This window comes from Urocitellus parryii, chromosome 4, assembly GCF_045843805.1.
Source record: "Urocitellus parryii isolate mUroPar1 chromosome 4, mUroPar1.hap1, whole genome shotgun sequence".
Lineage (NCBI taxonomy): Eukaryota > Metazoa > Chordata > Mammalia > Rodentia > Sciuridae > Urocitellus > Urocitellus parryii.
In genome coordinates this window covers 63,903,620-63,922,944 of record NC_135534.1, presented here as the reverse complement: position 1 = coordinate 63,922,944, position 19,325 = coordinate 63,903,620, and the positions used below count along the sequence as shown (strand labels likewise).

At 34.6% G+C, this 19,325-nt stretch overlaps 1 protein-coding gene across 1 annotated transcript in view; it reads left to right on the top strand.

Annotated features, from left to right (window-relative positions):
• Fchsd2 (FCH and double SH3 domains 2) overlaps positions 1-19,325 on the top strand; it is a 251,959-nt gene that overhangs the window by 39,656 nt on the left and 192,978 nt on the right. The window contains exon 3 of the mRNA XM_077796870.1: positions 5,183-5,228. Coding sequence (XP_077652996.1) covers positions 5,183-5,228 — 46 coding nt within the window. The remainder of the gene's footprint in view (positions 1-5,182; positions 5,229-19,325) is intronic.

Below are 19,325 nucleotides of genomic sequence, written 5' to 3'. Positions count from 1 at the left end.
TGCTATAGAGAAATCTTCTATGGAAGGAAGAATCCATTGATATGTCAAATTTCATTGTTGTCTTATTTTAAGAAAGTACCTTTGACTCCCAGCATCACCATAAAAAAGAAAAAAAAAATGCCATAGCCATACCAGACTTCAGGAGCCACCATCCTGATTGCTCAGTGGGTATTGATATTGAGGCAAGATCCTCTTTTGGCAAAAAAAATTATGACTTGCTCAGTCGATTATGACACTCAAATGATTGTTATAATTTTTTAACAGTATTTAAAATAAAGGTATGCCTATTTTTGAGACATAATGCTATTGCATACTTGATGAAATCCAGCATACTGGAATCCAGTAAACACAATTTTCTTATTTTCTGGGAAAACAAAAGTTGTGTATGACTAGCTTTATTGCAATATTCTGTTTATTATAATGGTCCGAAATAAAATCTTTAATATCTCTGAGGTATGACTCAGTGCATATTTGTAAATAGATGGAATCCAGAAGGTATTCAGTGGGTGTTGGCGGTGAATTAAGATATTTTAAATTAAGTGCCAAATAATTTGCTGTCTTCCAAACCTGTTTAATTTTAGTTGCTTATTCTGCTTGCTTTGTTTAAAAAATTTTTTTTCAGGTAATCATTTTAATGGCCATTTAAAAACAGCCACTGTATTCTAGAACAAAATTGTAAAGATTTCTTTTTGAAAGTGTTATCACTGTGGTGATATATAAGCACTAGTTCCCTTATCTCTACTTGCTGCCCAAGTGTTATAATATTTAATCAATGTCATTTGTAAAATAATAGGTTAACTAACTCAATGTAGCATGATTATAATATTTAATCAATGTAATTTGTAAAATAATAGGTTAACTAACTCAGTGTAGCATCATGTAGTATTTCATTTGTTTTTATTGCCAAGTTTAATTCCTTTATAAATTATATCACTGCTTATCCATTGTCTCTTTGATGGACAACTGCACTATTTATGATTAAAGGTGTTATAAATGTTTTTGTACAAGTGCTTGTGTGGATACTGTTTTTATTTCTCTTAGGAATACCTGGTACTGGAATAGCTGTATCAAGATAGATACAGGTTCACTGATTATAGGTGCACGCCTGTAATACCAGCGACTCAGGAGACCAAGGCAGGAGGATCACAAATTTGAGCCCCGCCTCAGCAATTTAGCAAGGCTTTAAGCAGCTTAGTGAGACCCTGTTTCAGAATAAAAAAACAAAAATGGTTGGGGATGTGGCTTAATGTTAAAGCACCTTTGGATTCAGTCCCCAGTAAAATAAACAAATAGGTACATAGATAGATACAGGTTTAATTATATAATAAGTGCCAGACTTTTCCCCAAAGCAGTTTTGCCATTTTTACATTCCTAACAGTGACATGTTAGGGTTTTATTGCACTTCATCTTCACTGATTTTTTTTATAGTTATAATCTTTAATTTTAGTGGATATGTTTATTTTTAATGTTAATTATTATGATTATTGATACCACATATCTACTACTATCACTCATAATTTGAACATTCTTAGCTGTTTATCTTGGTAATGAAGTTAATGGGTTCATTACAGAGTTAGGGAGTACTCAATTCTGACACCAAGTATAAATTTGTTAGTCCCTAAGTCTGCCCCTTCACCACTCTGATACCAACTGCAGGTTAGGAGTCTTTAAGACTGCTTTTACTCTGGTTGTGGTGGGGCACACCTGTAATCCCAGTGGCTCGGAAGGCTGAGGCAGGAGAATCATGGGTTCAAAGTCACCCTCAACAAAAGCCAGGCGCTAAGCAACTCAGTGAGACCCTATCTCTAAATAAAATACAAAATAGGGCTGGATGTGACTCAGTGGCTGAATCCCCTGAGTTCAGTCCCTAATCCCCGCCCCCCCAAAAAAACACATATCTTACAAGTTTGGAGGCCTCAAGATCACTCTCAGATTTTATTATTTGTTAGAACTCTTAGAGCTTACAGAAAATTTACTCAATTTTGTCTTATTTTAGTGAAAGGATTCTGTTTAACATTAGCCAAGGGAAAAGGTGCCTTATGTAGGATCTAAGAGAGTCCAGGCACAGATTCCAGTTGTCCTCTTGCTGTAGACTTGACACAGTGCTTACTTCTTGAGCAACAGTGCATGACAATATGTGCAGAGTATTGTCAGTTAGAGAAGCTTATCTGAGCCATGGTGTGCAGAGTTTATATTGGGGTTCAGTCTCCTAGACATGATTGACTGCTTATGTTGTTGACTTTAGTCTCTAGTCTATCCAGAGGTTGAGCTGATACTGTGTGGCACAAAGCCATCCCAACAGCCCCAGTAAATCACATTGTTAGTATAGACTATTTGGAATTGCCCAAGGTCCCCAGGTAAATAAAAAACACTCTTATCAGGCAGTATATTCCAAGGATTTGTAGCTTACTTCTGGAAACCAAAGACAAAGAGGCCAGACCTCTCTTTTGATACAGTTAATCTTTTACTGCACATTCTTCTATCCTCTTTGTTTTTTTAAAGCTAAAATATGCAAAATGATTGAATTAAAATGGTTACAATCTGTGACTAAGTTAAGAAACTTAACTGGCTCATGTGGATATAGTTTGGGATCTTGATTCTTTTATAAAAAATTTTGTCAGTACTAGGGATTGAACCCAGGGTTTTGTGCATGCCAGCCAAGTGCTCTACTATTGAGCTGTATCCCCAGTCCATGCTGTTGCTCTGCCTGTCTCTGGAGCTAACCTACTGAGCTATTTATTTATTTAGGTACTGGGCATTGAACCCGATGGTGCTTAACCATTGAGCCATATTCCCAGCCCTTTTTAAATATTTTAATTTAGAGATAGAGTCTCACTAAGTTGCTCAAGGCCTTGCTGAGTTGCTGAGGCTGGCTTCGAACTTGGAATCCTCCTGCCTCCTGAGCTGCTGGGATTATAGGCACATACCACTGTACCTGGCCCTATTGAACTCTTTAATCCAAATTTATGAAGATTGCGAAACCTGATGACATAGTTTTTGTTTTTTAATTAATTCAGCAGACATTGAACTTCTGGAATGTTCAGGCACTGTGCTACACATATAAATACTAATATACAAAGTATATTCATTGCTTTTAGCTCCTCAGTCAAGTCAGAGACAGTTGATAATCAAAGCAGGTGCTTATGTTGGAAGTTGCTTATGTTGAAGTTGCTAGAGTTTTGATTTGCATTTCTCTAATTTCTAGAGATGATGAACCTTTTTTTAAATATTGTTGATTTATTGCATATCCTCTTCTGAGAAGTATCTGTTCAGGTCCTTGACCCATTTATTGATTGGGTTATTAGTTTTTTTGGTGTTTAGCTTTTTGAGTTCTTTATATACCCTAGAGATTAGTGCTCTATCTGATGTGTGAGGGGTAAAGATTTGTTCCCAAGCTGTAGGCTATCTATTCACCTCACAGATTGTTTCTTTTGCTGAGAAGAAACTTTTTAGTTTGATTCCATCCCATTTAATGATTCTTGGTTTTAATTCTTGCGCTATAGGAGTCTTTTTTGAGAGAGAGAGAGAGAGAGAATTTTTATATTTATTTTTTAGTTTTTGGCGGACACAACATCTTTATTTTTGTGTGTGGTGCTGAGGATCGAACCTGGGCTGCACGCATGCCAGGCGAGCGCGCTACCGCTTGAGCCACATCCCCAGCCCCTATAGGAGTCTTATTAAGGAGGTTGGGGCCTAATTTTGAGATAGGATTCTTGCTAGATTGCTGAGGCTGTCCTCAAACTTGCAATCCTCCTGAGTAATTAGGGTTACAGACTTGTTTCACCATGCCCTGCTAATATTATTGGTAGTTAATAATAATAAAAATTCATGAGTCCTTAGGTTTAGTTAAAGGGAGACCTTTTCCTTTTGTTATTTTTAATATTAAAATTTGGTTATTAACTCAAAACAAATATAGAAAGATTTTGAATAGTTATTTCTTTTCTTTTTTTTTAATATTTATTTTTTTAAGTTTTAGGCAGACACAATCTTTATTTTACATTTACTTGGTGCTGAGGATCGAACCCAGTGCCTCCTGCATGCTAGACGTGCAGTCTACCACTGAGCCACAACCCCAGCCCCAATAGTTAACATTTCTTAACAGTCACTAGGGAAATTGAAATAATTTTTCAAGTGGTGTTTTGACTTTTTGCTCTTTTTTTTTTTTATGTTCTAGCTCACTATCATCCTCTTTTTTGTTCTTTTTACTTTCTTTTCTCTGCCTACTCTTATATCCCTGCCTTAGTGCAATGAAGATTATTTATTTTGTTTTACTCTTTGAGAGCTTTTATGTATAGAGCAAAATTTGACATAAGCCAGGTTAGTATTTCATATTTTCTTATATTTTATTTAGGTGCTGACTCCCACAATTAAAAATATACTCATTAATTTGAGTTGAAATAGAAATGTGTGTGTGTGTGTGTGTGTGTGTGTGTGTGTGTGTGTGGTGTTTCATTGGCTGTAGGGATTTTAATAGCACAGGTTCTTGGCACATAGCAGAGAAGTCTTTAAACTCAGAATATTCAAGGTAAATTATCAATATCATCACATTTTATTTATCATTCAATGCCTCAATTTGTAAAGTACACTGTTATTTTATGTACCACTAAAATAGGAGAAAATACTGCTAATCATAATTAAAAGGGAAATCTCAGTATTATAAATTAAAAAAAAATTTTTTTTTTTTTTAAAGTCAGGGTTTCACTTTGTTGCCCAGTCTGGCCTCAAACTGTTGAGCTCAAGCGATCCTTCAGCTTCAGCCTCTCAAGTAGTCAAGACTACAGGTGCTTTCTACTGTACCTGTCCATAAATATTAATACATAAAAGTGTGAATCTTAGTAAATCTGTGAAATTACACACATATGGAAACTATGCTTCCATTTTTACTACAACTTGTAGTAATTTTGTACTTTGATCAAAATTTGATTTTCACTTTTTCTGTAGTTCCCTCTATGTTGGTTGTTAAATTCAGTAAACAATTTCATCCCTTTCGAAGTCATTCTTATAATAATAGCTAACATTTATATAGGATTTACTGTGTGCTAGATACTATTTAGTGTACTTTTTATATTTTAGATAACTAAGTTTTAAAGTATCCTTATGTAGTGAGTGCTTTTAGTATTCCTATTTTATCAGTAGGAAACTATTAAGTTATGCTTTTGGTAATTTTTGTTTGTATTTTTAGGACATTCAGTCAGAAGAAGGCTGCTATTGAAAGAGAGTATGCACAGGTAAGCTTGGAGCTGGAGATCCCCTTTCTAGGTATGCCTCTTTTCCTTGGCTTAAGGACAAATATGGTTGTCAAGAGAGAACCTTAGTGTTCTGCGTCTTCTTTGTCTTCTCATTTCTGGCTACCTTTCTTTGATCCCCCTTTTGCTATATTTGAATCTTCAAGTGAGGAGCTAAGTTGTTCCTCATTACAAAGGGAACTTGTTAGACATTATTTACAGTATTTGTATTTACAGATATGAATGATGATGAATACATTTCACAAATACATTTATTCATTTCCTTTATATGCTTAATTCTCTGCAGTTTATGTAAGGTTAATTTTTATATTTATTTAATCAAGCATTTAGTTCTTATTCAGCCTTGTTGATAGAGAGTGGTATGCTTTTCAGTGTACAGTATGGAGTTATTTGTAGGAAAATTTAAGCATTTCCATCTTTAATTTTGATTAGACCCTTATTTGTGCCTCAGTTAGCTGAATGTTGCAAGAAAAAATTATGTTGACCATCATTTTTTGGGTGTGTAAAAATCACTATTTTTACACATATAAATGTACTTAATATACTATTATTAAGTACTTATATGTTAAGTACTTATATTAAGTATTTATTATTAAGTACTTATATGTACTTAATAACTATTAAATATACTTAATAATTATTTAAAAATAACTATTTTTACACACATAAATGTACTTAACCTATAACTATTTTATGGGTTATAGGTAACCTATAAAAATAATTATAAAATGAAAAGAAGCTCTCTATGCTTGGAAAGATGGGACTTGTCACTGGATAAATAGGAACAATAGAAAAGAAAGGAAAATCTCAGAGCATCAAAAACAATATATTGTTGTTTATATATAAACAACTATTTTTCCATTTACAAAAATAAATTTACATAATTTGGAATTTTGGGCCTTTTAAGCAGTTACTTTTTGTATGTAGTAGTAGTCTCAAAAGTTTCCCTCACCCCCTCAAATAATAAAATTCAAATTTGCAGCAACAATTTAAAACACAAGAGAAAAAGTACAAAAGAACATTGGAAGAAAAAAGTAACATGGAGTTAATGTTCAATGTTGTAACCACTATTGCTGCTGCTGTTGATGTTCATTATAAATAATGAAGTGGGAGTATGATTTTCTTTTTTTTTTTTTAATTTTAATATTTATTTTTTAGTTTTCGGCGGACACAACATCTTTGTTTGTATGTGGTGCTGAGGATCGAACCCGGGCCGATCCACTTGATACCACTTGAGCCACATCTCCAGCCCATGATTTTCTTTTTTATCTATGCTTTTTCTGGTTTTAATTTTAATTTTATTTCAATGTATTTAATTAGGTAAATGTCTGTATTTGAATTAAGAGTTTTAGAGAATTATCCTAAGCTAGATAGAATTCAATTCATTAGTTAGTAATTGTAGAGTGCTTAGAATGGATCAAGGCTTCATATAATGAAAGTATCAGTTCTAATATTTATTTTGAGCCCTTTTTTCTGTGCATATATAGTAAGTACTGGAAATGATAGGTAACATGTATTGAATCCTTACTTTGTACCAGACTGTGCTGAGGATAGCCCTAATCTCAGTCAATCTTTTCTTCAGGTAAAAGATTAACAGCAGATACCTATATTGGTTTGCCCATTGATCATTTTCATATCTTTAAATAATGTGCTCATGACTGATTATTTACCTGCTTTAAGCATTATCTCAGGCAGAGCTGTAGCTCAGTGGTTGAATGCTTGCCTAACAAGGCCATTGGTTCCATTTCCAGCATTGCACCCGCCTCCCCCCAAAAGTGCTTGATTATTTATAATAAAATAAGTGAGAAAATAATAAAATTTAGTGAAAACACTAAACCATTCCTTTATAGCCTATTCTTTTAGTATAATTGTGAGACTGGAGTTGTACGTCAGGAGTAGAGTGCTTGCCTAGAACGCTTGAGGCCTGTGTTCACAAACTCCCAAAAACAAATCTCTAATATAACTGTCACACTACTTGAGTGTCTTTATTAGTTTTGTAACTTTACCTTTGTATTTAAACTTCTTTCCTTCTATTAAGTGCATATGTTTTATATATATATGCACACACATACATGTTTAAGTATTACACAGTAAGTAGAATTACATTTTATAGAGTAGTCAGGTTTACCCTTGAAGTTACCTTAAATGTCTGTCAAGTAGATTATAGTTAGTTTAGTTAAGTCTGAATAATAATATATGTAAATTATATAAGGTATTTAATAATGTATCTTTTAAAACCTCTTGAAGCAATTATATTCAGAATTAATATATTACATTGCTGTCTGCCAGGGAGGTTAAGTACATTTATAGAGCCAGTTTGTTGACTGTTCTTTTACTTATCATCATATTTGCCTTATAGATGATTTTTCTTAGTTCTTATTTTCTGATGTTTTCCCAATTAATTTTTAAATTTATTTTCTGAAAAGTTAGGCAATATTGTCTCTTATTTTTTGGTTGCTTAAATATTTACTTCTTATCAATAGTACAGAAACTCCTAAAATAATGGACACTTTCTTTTGTCAGTGTGTACTAATTATTTCAGACCAATTTGCATTCCCTGTGTTAAAAACATGCCCTATTAGTGCCCTTATTGGTACACGGTCAGAGAGGAGAGTGATAGTTGCACTAATTAAATTTCTTTCTGTTTTTTAAAGTTCAGTGTACAGTTGAAATTTTGGAAGATAAATTTTTAAAAATTGGTATAGTAGGTATATAGTAAGTAAGGTTGGACAGATCTTGAGTGTACTGTCTGATACATTTTTGTGAATTTGTGAGTAGTTTCAGTTATGTAACTACTACTCAAATCAAGATATAGAGCTTTACAGGTGCCCCAGAAGCATTCAATACTCATACCTTTCAGTGGTAACTAGTACTCTTTTATAAGGATTAGTTGTTGTCTTTAGACTTCTTGTGCTTCTTAAATTAAATGGTGTATATCAAGCAAATGTGCTCTTACTTCGTGGAGTATGGATCATACTCCACAAAATACGTACTCTTCCGTGTCTGATTCTTTCTTTTGGCATTACATTTTGAAGCTTCATACACGTTTTTGCATGCAAGGGTAGGCAGTTCGTTCTTTTTTATAGTACCCACTGAATGAATATATCACAATTTGTTTTTGTAGTGTACTAATGATGAAAATCTTAGTTTCATGTTTTGAATGATTTTGACTAATGCTTCTAAGCAAAGGTTTTACATATTGTTTTGGTAGATATATGTACACAGTTCTGTTAGATGTTTATGTAGGAACCTAGGAGTAGAATTGCTGGGTCATTGCTTATGTGTATCTCCTACTTGAGTAGATATAGCCAAGCAGTTTTCCAAAGTGATTGTACCAATTTACATTCTCACCAACAATTTATGAGAGTTGGGTTTGCTCCATATCTTTGCCCATATTTGGTTTTCTCTAAAATTAAAGCAGCTAAAAAAAAAATATATATATATATATAATGATAATACTAGGGATTGAACTTAGGGGTGCTTAACCACTGAGCCACATCCCCAGCCCTTGTTATTTTTATTTAATGACAAGGTCTATATAAGTTGCTGAGGGCCTCGTTAAGTTTCTGAGGCTGTTTTTGAACTTGGGATCTTCCTCCTCAGCCTCCTGAGCCATTGGGATTACAGGTGTGTGCCACCACATCTGGCAAAGAAAGACTGACTATTGATAAATATAAAGTAGTATTTTATTTTCTTCTTAATAAGCTGCGTAAAAGTTGACATACATAAAGATGTATGCAAAAGTATATTATAGCTCCACAATTTTTTTTTTTTTGTACCAGGGAATGGACCCAGAGGCACTTAACCACTAAGTCACATTCCCAGCCCTTTTTATTTATTTATTTTTTATTTTGAGACAGGGTCTCACTAAGTAGCTTAGGGCCTGGCTAAGTTGCTGAGGCTGGTTTTGAACTTGGAAACCTCCCGCCTGAGCTTCCCAAATCACTGGGATGATAACCATCATGCCTAGCTCCACAAATTTTTAATACATGACCAAATTGTTTTCCAATTTGACTATCATTTTTTGTCCCCACCAGCAGTGTACAGAGGTTTTAGTTCCAGTACTATCCTAGTCAGTACCTTGTCATTGTCTGTCTTTTCTGATTATAGTCATTGTGGTGGTCACAATCATTATGAAATGGTGCCACTAGTACATTTCTTTTTAAAAATGTTTTTATTAATGCTTTATAGTTACATATAATAGTGAGGTTCATTTTGACATATTCACAAATGCATATACCATTATTTGCTCCATCTCAATCTCCAGTACTTTCTCGTTTTTTCTCCTCCTGTCTCCCTGATCTAGCCCCTTTTCTACTGTATTGGTCTTCCTTCTTAATACATTCTTACATGTGTCTTAGGTGATTATATATGTGTATTCTATTGGGGATATGCTAAGGAGTGGAATTGTATCATGGGTTATGTATCTGGCTTTGGAAGATATAAAAGAAATTGTGTTCTAAAGTAATTGTTGCAATTTACAATCCTGTGGACAGCATTGAGAGTTGTAGTTGCTCTAAGTCCTCATCAACACTTTCTTCTTTTCATTTTAGCCTTTCTGGTGAGTATATGGTGGTAAAAATATTATAGATTTGATTTTCATTTTCCTGATGTCTAATGAAGTTGAGTAACTTTTTCATATTTTATTTGGGCATTTAGATATGCTGTATTATGAAGTTCCTGTCAAGTTTTGTCATTTTTTTTCTTATTGATTTGTACTTTTTCAAAAAATATTATGATATGGCTGCTTTGTCAGATGTTGTATACATTGTAGACATTGGTATATCATGCAGAAATATCATGGTTTGTGGCTTGCCTAATTTAAAAAAAATATTTTTTTAGTTACATGTGGACACAATATCTTTATTTTTATTTTATGTGTTGCTGAGGATCGAATCCAGTGCCTCACTCATGCTAGGCAAACACTCCACCTCCAAGCCACAACTCCAGCCCCGTGGCTTACCTTTTTATTTATAAATGGTTTCTTTTGATAAAAACAACTTCTTTATTTTCTTTTTTTTTTTTTTTAATATTTATTTTTTAGTTCTCGCGGACACAACATCTTTGTTGGTATGTGGTGCTAAGGATCGAACCCGGGCCGCACGCATGCCAGGCGAGCGCGCTACTGCCTGAGCCACATTCCCAGCCCAACTTCTTTATTTTCATGAAATGTAGTTTATTTTCTTTTAAAGGTAATGCTCTTTATGCCCTATTTGTTTGTTGTTGGGGCTGGAGTTGTAGCTCACTGGCAGAGTGCTTGTCCCTCATGCGGGAGGCCCTGGGTTTGATTCTCAGCACTATATTAAAAAATAAATAAACAAAAATAAATATTTTTTTAAAAAAAGTTTGTTGTTACCCTAAGGTCTACTCTGAGGTGTCATTCAATGTTCTAAAAATTTTATTGTTTAATCTTTCACATTTAGTTGTGGTATGTCTGAAATAAGCTTTTATGTATGGTGTGGGATTGGAGTCAGGATTTCACTTTCTAGATGGATACCCAGTTGAAGAAGCATCATGTACTGGAAAGTCTTACCACTCTAACTGCATCCCTTCATTGTATGGAAGTGATATTTTGTGGCCTCATAAGTAGCTATATCTGTATAAGTCTATTTCTGGACTTCATTCTGTTATGTTGATCTATTTTTTTAAAAATATGTTTGACTTTGTTTCATTGTTTTAATTACTGTGACTTTATAATAATAAATATTAATATCTGGGCTGGGGTGGTGGCTCAGTGGTAGAGTACCTGCCTACCATGTACGAGGCACTGGGTTTGATTCTCAGCACTGCATAAAAATAAATAAAGGTCCGTTGACAACTAAAAAGTATTTTAAAAAATATTAATATCTGGGAGCTTAAGAACCTTTTCACTATTCTTGGCCCCTTATTTCTTTTCTTTTTTGGTTCTAGGGATTGAACTCAGGGTACTCAACCACTGAGCCACATCCCTAACCCTATTTTGTATTTTATTTAGAGATAGTCTCACTGAGTTGCTTAGCCCCTGGCTTTTGCTGAAGCTGGCTTTGAATTTGCTGTCCTCCTGCCTTAGCCTCCCAAAGCTGTTGCGATTACAGGTGTGTGTCATTGCACCTGGCATGCCTGGAATTTTGATTGGAATTGCTTTGAATCTTTAGATCAATTTGGGGGGAACTAATATCTTAATATGGAGTCTTTTAATCTCCATCTTTTGTTTAATGCTTTTTTTTTTTCTTTTCAAATATTTCAGTATTTTAAACACACTGGTTCATTGAATCCTCCCTTTTGTAAGAGGTCTTTTTAAAATTTGGGTTATCTGTGATTGCTATGTAGCTCTTATGTTGAATACATTTTTCTTTATTGAGTTGGATTCATTAATTCTTGGGTTATTATTTTTCTTCTTAGTTTATTACCTTATTTTTTGAAGCATTTCAAGCAGGAATTTCCTAAAAACAATTTTATACTTGTGATTTCACTGTAATTTAGTAATGTTTTATGAAGAACAGTTTATGAATATACTGTACTAGAAGTCTGATAAATTTCAAAGAGTTACATAAGTTTCCTTCATATGGAAATATCAAAAGTGAAGGTTTTATGGAAATTATTAGGAAGGAAAATCATCTGTCCCTTCACTGTGCAGAGATAAACATTAATTGTTTAATTAATTAATGTTTTATCATATAACCTTGTGGCTTTTTCCTTTGGACATCTATATAATTTAAGTGTATCGAGTGAATTTATCTAAAATTTATAATTAGCTGGGTGCAGTGGTGCAGGCCTCTAATCCCAGTAGCTCAGGAGACTGAGATAGGAGGATGGTGAGTTCAAAGCCAGCCTTAGCAACAGTATTGCGCTAAGCAAATCAGTGAAAACCTTTCTCTAAATAAAATACAAAATAGGGCTGGGGATGTGGCTCAGTGGTCGAGTGCCCCTGAGTTCAATCCCTGGTGTCTCCCCCCTCCCCCCCCAAAAAAAAGACTTATATATAGGGCATGATGGCACACTTCTGCAGTCCTTAATACTTGGGATGCTGAGGCCAGTCTTGGCAGTATAGGGAGACTCAATCTCTTAGAAAAAAACTATAAATATACTTTTTTGTTCGAAATTATTAATACTTAATGAACATTTTTTTGTTCTATAGCATTACTGAACTACCTACTTATTACAATTTCGGATATTTTATTTTATTTCATATGCCACCATTTATTTAACCTTTAATTGGATATTTAGATTTTTGCTTTTTAAAATATAGACAATGTATGTTGAACCACTTTGCATATAACCCAGATTATTTCCTTGTACCAATTCCCATAATTGAAATCTCTGGGTAAGAAGATATGTATGTTTTTAAGGCTTGAGTACTACACGACGCAATATTCTACATAAAATATTTATGAACAGTAGCAGTATATGAGAATGCTTTGTTTCCCATGTAGTTGCTATTATTAGATGACAGCATTAAAAAATTTAAATGTTACTTAAATGCTATTTATCTTGGGTATATGTAAAAAGGAAAATATAACTATGATAAGTTAGCTAAGGTATTATTAAAATGTTTCGATATTTAGAATCAATTTCCTTATTTTCCTACACTGTATTACTTCTTGTACTAGTGATGTCTTTTTCTTTTTCTTTCTTTCTTTCTTTTTTTTTTTTTTTTTAACTGGGAGTTGAATCCAGTGGCATTCTAATACTAAGCTACATCACCACCCCTTTTTATTTTTTTATGTATAGAATTGATAAATATATTTCCTATTTCAGACTTTTTCTGATATCACTGTTATAGAAAAGTTGAAACTTGGGAGGGGTCATTAAAAAACATAGCATCTTTTTTCATAGATTGAAGAATATGTTCTGTTTTTTTTTTTTTTTTTTTAAATTTTGGCAGTACTGGGAATTAAGCCCAAGGGTGCTCTACTACCACACCTTTTAATTTTTTGAGACTGGGTCTTGCTGAGTTGCTGAGGTTGAACCTGTGATCCTCCTGCTGCAGTCCCTGGAGTTGCTGGGATTACACATCTGGCTGAAGAATATATTCTAAAATAAAAATTTTATAACATTATCAGGAAGAAATGATTCGTATCAATTTTGCATTCATATCAGTCTTGATTTTTAAGTAAAGACTGAAAAAATTAAAAATGTTTCAAGTCAGTCTTAAGTATTTGTGGGAATATTTTGTAATAACCTATATTTAATTTTTTAAAATATTTATTTTTTAGTTAGACACAATATCAGTATTTTATTTCTATGTGGTCTTAAGGATCGAACCCAGTGCCTCATGAATGCTAGGGAAGCACACTACCACTGAGCCACAACCACAGCCCTATTAAATAATATTTTAAGAGATGAAAAATAATTAGACCAGTATTGAACTCTTCATTTTTAAAAATATAGTATTACTTACTAAATGATCTTTGAAAGGAGAAGGCAGTTTTAATATTTTTTACCCAAAGATTTCTTTTAACCTTTATTTTATTTATTTGTGGCTTTTTTTTTCTTTTTTGAGGAATGTGAACGAAAAATTTATTTGCTCATTTCTTGCTTTTGAAGTACTGTTTGATGACATCCTTGACCTGAGATTCTTTGCCATAATCCTTAACAACTACACAACTGCAACCAACCACTTTACGGGGCTTTCCCTCTCAGTCAGTTTTACAGAAGCCTACCCATTTTCTTAGTTTCTTGTTGTCATCGACCTTAATTAGATTGATTTGGTGTTCAGCACAAAGGGCCTCCACCAATTTGACATACATAGGCTCATTACACTTGGATGCAAGTACACAGAGATGGGCCAGGTGCTTGTCTAAGGCTTTGGCAGCTTCATGAATTGCTGCTGGAGGTGTAATGGACTTCAATACTGCTTATTTATTTGTTTTTATGTGTTGCTGAGGATCTAATTCAGTGCCTCACATGTTAGGCAAGCGCTCTATCACTGAGCCACAATCCCACCCCCGAGGTTTTTTTTTTTTTTTTTTTTTTAATGGGAATAAATATCTAATTGCCTTATTTGTACTTACTGCAGTATCCACTGAGTACACATTTTTCAACTTAAAGATATGAAATGGGATACTATTTTTTTTTTTTTTTTTTGAGACAGGGTTTTGCTAAGTTGCTGGCCTTAAACTTAACAATCCTTCTGCCTTGGACTCCTGAGTTACTAGGATTTCAGGTGCAAGCCACTGTACCTAGCTGGGCCTGTTCTTTTTTGATGAGCATTTTTATTAGGATAACTATTTAACTTTACTTTTTTTAATTTAAATTGAATGAATTTTCAGTTTGAAATAAATCAAATTGATGATGTTGAAAAATTACTTGACTTCTTTGACCTTTTTTTCTTTTATTTTTGAAAGGGGAAGACTGACCATTCTTTTCTACCTTCTTCTCTGCCTACCTTTGGAGACCAGATGCACTAAGGAACATGAAGATACTTCCTAATCTATGTGTATACATGATATGATCTTTATTGTTTTACTGTGTTGGTTTTCCTTGTCTCTGAATTGTTGTAACCTAGCTTTGTTAGATAATATATTTCCCTATTGGAAAAAGAGTGGCATGTTGAAATTGAGGACCTTGGCATGTATTAGATATTCTAAGTCACATTTCTCTGAGAAGGATTTTGACATTAGGTCATGGGGACTTTCTTAAATTTGGGTAAGCACTGTAAAAATGCTCCCAGCACAAGAATATTGACTGCTTATTTAGCTTTTTAAATTAATTAATTATTTATTTGTGGTGCTGGGGATTGAACCCATGGCCTTGTGCATGCCAGGGAGGCAAGCATTCCACCAACTGACTATATCTCCAATCCTAGTTTTTTATTTTTTGAGCTGGGGTCTTGTTTCCCAGACTGGCCTCAAACTCCTGATCCTCCTGCTTCTGTCTCCCTAATAGCTGGGGTTATAGGAGTATGTCACCACACCCAGCTTTGATGAGCATTTTATTAGGATAACTATTTAACTTTTCTTTTTTTATTTAAATTTTTTAATTTATATATGACAGCGGAATGCATTACAATTTTTATTACACATATAGAACACAATTTTTTACATCTCTGGTTGTATACAAAGTGTATTCACACCAAATCATGTTTTCATACATGAACTTTGGATAATAATGACCATCACATTCCACCATAATTTCTAACCCCATACCCTCTCCCTTCCCCTCTAACCCCTCTGCCCTATCTAGAGTTCCTCTATTCCTCTCATGCTCCCTCTCCCTATCCCACTATGAATCAGCCTCCCTATATCAGAGAAAACATTAGGCATTTGTTTTTTTGGGATTGGCTAACTTCACTTAGCATTATCTTCTCTAACTCCATCCATTTACCTGCAAATGCCATGATTTTATTCTCTTTAATTGCTGAGTAATATTGCATTGTGTATATATGCCACATTTTTTTTAATCTATTATCTATTGAAGGGCACCTGGGTTGGTTCCATAGTTTAGCTATTGTGAATTATGCTGCTATAAACGTTGATGTGGCTGTGTCCCTGTAGTATGTTGTTTTTAAGTCCTTTGGGTACAGACTGAGGAGAGGGAATGGAGGGTCAAATGGTGGTTCCATTCCCAGTTTTCCAAGAAATCTCCATACTGCTTTCCATATTGACTACACCAATTTTCAGCCCCACCAGCAGTGTATGAGTGAACCTTTTCCCCCACATCCTTGCCAACACTTATTGTTGTTTGTATGTATAATAGCTGCCATTCTGACTGGAGTGAGATGAATTCTTAGAGTGGTTTTGATTTGCATTTCTCTAATTGCTAGAGATGATGAACATTTTTTCATATATTTGTTGATTGATTGTATATCATCTTCTGAGAGGTGTCTGTTCAGGTCCTTGGCCCATTTATTGATTGGGTTATTAGTTTTTTTGGTGTTTAGCTTTTTGAGTTCTTTATATGCCCTAGAGATTAGTGCTCTATCTGGTGTGTGAGGGGTAAAGATTTGCTCCCATGCTGTAGTTTATCTATTTACCTCACAGATTGTTTCTTTTGCTGAGAAGAAACTTTAGTTTGAGTCCATCCCATTTATTGATTCGTTTTTTTAAGAGAGAGAGAATTTTTTTAATATTTATTTTTTAGTTTTTGGTGGACACAACATCTATGTTTGTATGTGGTGCTGAGAATCAAACCCAGTGCCTCACACATGCTAGGCAAGTGCTCTACCACTTAGCCACAACCCCAGCTCTGCTTAATGACTTTTTTTGGTCCAACTTTTTATTTGGAAAACCCAAATCTTCAGAAATGTTGAAAGAATAGTGTACCAAAGAATTAGTGCGTTTCCTTTTTGTTAGTTGATTATTAACATTTTGCCACATTTACTTTAGCCACAATTTTTTTTTAACCCAGGATTGTTTTAAAGTAAGTTGTAGCTATCTTGATACTTCACTTCCGCATTCTTCAATTTGTACCTTCTGAAAACAGAAATATTTTCTAGAATAACTATAATGTCATTATCATTCCCAAGATAATGAGTAATAATTTTATAATATAATCTAATGTATATTTATATTTAGATTCTCTCATTTATTCCCCATCTCCCCCCGTCCACCCTACCGTGTGCTGGACTCAGGGTCTGCATGGGGTGGAATGACTGGGTAGCTGAAGGGAAGAAGGAAGTTTTGAGATCAGGTCCTTTGGGGGCCTCAGACTTCTGGCAATATGTAGCTTTCATAAGGATTCATGACACGCCATGGCTAAACCACCAATAAGAATAAGATATTCTTGGAAATCTAGTTGTCCATCACTGTTGAGGTTTATTTTTTTTATGCAATCAAGGGCACCGGAATCCTCCTGGTTCTTGGTGAAGGCAGCCAATTCTGTATTCATGAGCTTAGGAACTCTCTCTTGGAGAGAGTGTAGCTATTCCCATCCTTTTTAATACACTTCTGGAAAATAGCAATCAGGGATTCAGTACCCCTCAGTTTCTATAGGGTGGGACATTTTTGCTGGATTGGAGTAAATAGCGTGCAGTTGTCTGGGAGTGGTGCTATAACATATGGGGAAAGTAGAAGTTTATTTAAAGATCTGCCAGTTTTCATATGTTGAGAAAATATTTACTGAGTTATAGTCTTTTTTTTTTTTTTTTTGGTGTGTGTGTTTGTGTTTGTGTGGTACTGGGCATTGAACTCAGGGCCTTGTGCATGCTACGCAAGTGCTCTACCTCTAAGCTGTACCCTCAGCCCTTTTTTATTTTATTTTGAGAACAGAGTCTCACTAAGTTGCTCAGGCTGGCCTTGAGCTTGTGGTCCTCTTGCTTCAGTCTCCTGAGAGGCTGAGATTACAGGAGTGTGCCACAACTCCCGGTGAGTACTATTTTAGGTACCATAGATATATAGCAGTGCTCAAAAAGTAGGTGGCAGGAGTCTGTGGACTTAACAGAGCTTCTATTCTATAGTTGTATGTAGTCTTCCAATTAAACATTTTAGTTATTTTTCTTCAAAGCCACTTTTTGGCATTATGGTCAATTGAAAAAGAATGGCCTTTATAGAATTATTATTAAAGTTGTATGTTTCTTTTTTTTTATATTTTTATATTTTTTTAAATATTTTTATATTTTTTTAATGGTTGTTCAAAACATTACAAAGCTCATGATATATCATCTTTCATACATTTGACTCAATTGGGTTATGAACTCCCATTTTTACCCCAAATACAAATTGCAGAATCACATCGGTTACACACTCACATTTTTACATAATGGCATATTAGTGACTGTTGTATTCTGCTACCTTTCCTATCCCCTACTATCCCCCTTCCCCTCCCCTCCCATCATCCCTCTCTAACTCATCTGCTGTTGTTCAATTCTCTCCCTTGTTCCCCCCCCTTTCCCCTCACATCCTCTTCTATGTAATTTTGTGTAACATTGAGGGTCTCCTACCATTTCCATATGCTTTCCCTTCTCTCTCCCTTTCTCTCCCCCCACTCGTCTTTGTTTAATGTTAATCTTTTCCTCATGCTCTTCCTCCCTGTTCTGTTCTTAGTTGCTCTCTTTATATCAAAGAAGACATTTGGCATTTGTTTTTTAAGGATTGGCTAGCTTCGCTTAGCATAATCTTCTCTAATGCCATCCATTTCCCTGCAAATTCTATGATTTTGTCATTTTTAATTGCTGCGTAGTACTCCATTGTGTATAGATGCCACATTTTTTTTTATCCATTCATCTATTGAAGGGCATCTAGGTTGGTTCCACAGTCTAGCTATTGTGAATTGTGCCGCTATGATCATTGATGTGGCAGTATCCATATAGTACGCTCTTTTAAGATCCTCAGGGAATAGTCCAAGGAGGGCGATAGCTAGGTCAAATGGTGGATCCATTTCCAGCTTTCCCAGGTATCTCCATACTGCTTTCCAAATTGGCCTTACCAATTTGCAGTCCCACCAGCAGTGTACAAGTGTACCCTTTTCCCCACATCCTCGCCAACACTTATTGTTGTTTGACTTCATAATGGCTGCCAATCTTACTGGAGTGAGATGGTATCTTAGGGTGGTTTTGATTTGCATTTCTCTGACTGCTAGAGATGGTGAGCATTTTTTCATGTACTTGTTGATTGATTGTATGTCCTCCTCTGAGAAGTGTCTGTTCAGGTCTTTGGCCCATTTGTTGATTGGGTTATTTGTTTTCTTATTGTTTAATTTTTTGAGTTCTTTGTATATTCTGGATATTAGGGCTCTATCTGAAGTGTGAGGAGTAAAAATTTGTTCCCAGGATGTAGGCTCTCTATTTACCTCTCTTATTGTTTCTCTTGCTGAGAAAAAACTTTTTAGTTTAAGTAAGTCCCATTTATTTATTCTTGTTATTAACTCTTGTGCTATGGGTGTCCTATTAAGGAATTTGGAGCCCGACCCCACAGTATGTAGATAGTAGCCAACTTTTTCTTCTGTCAGACACAGTGTCTCTGATTTGATATCTAGCTCCTTGATCCATTTTGAGTTAACTTTTGTGCATGGCGAGAGAAAGGGATTCAGTTTCATTTTGTTGCATATGGATTTCCAATTTTCCCAGCACCATTGTTGAAGATGCTATCCTTCCTCCATTGCATGCTTTTAGCCCCTTTATCAAATATAAGAAAGTTGTACTTTTGTGGATTGGTTTCTGTG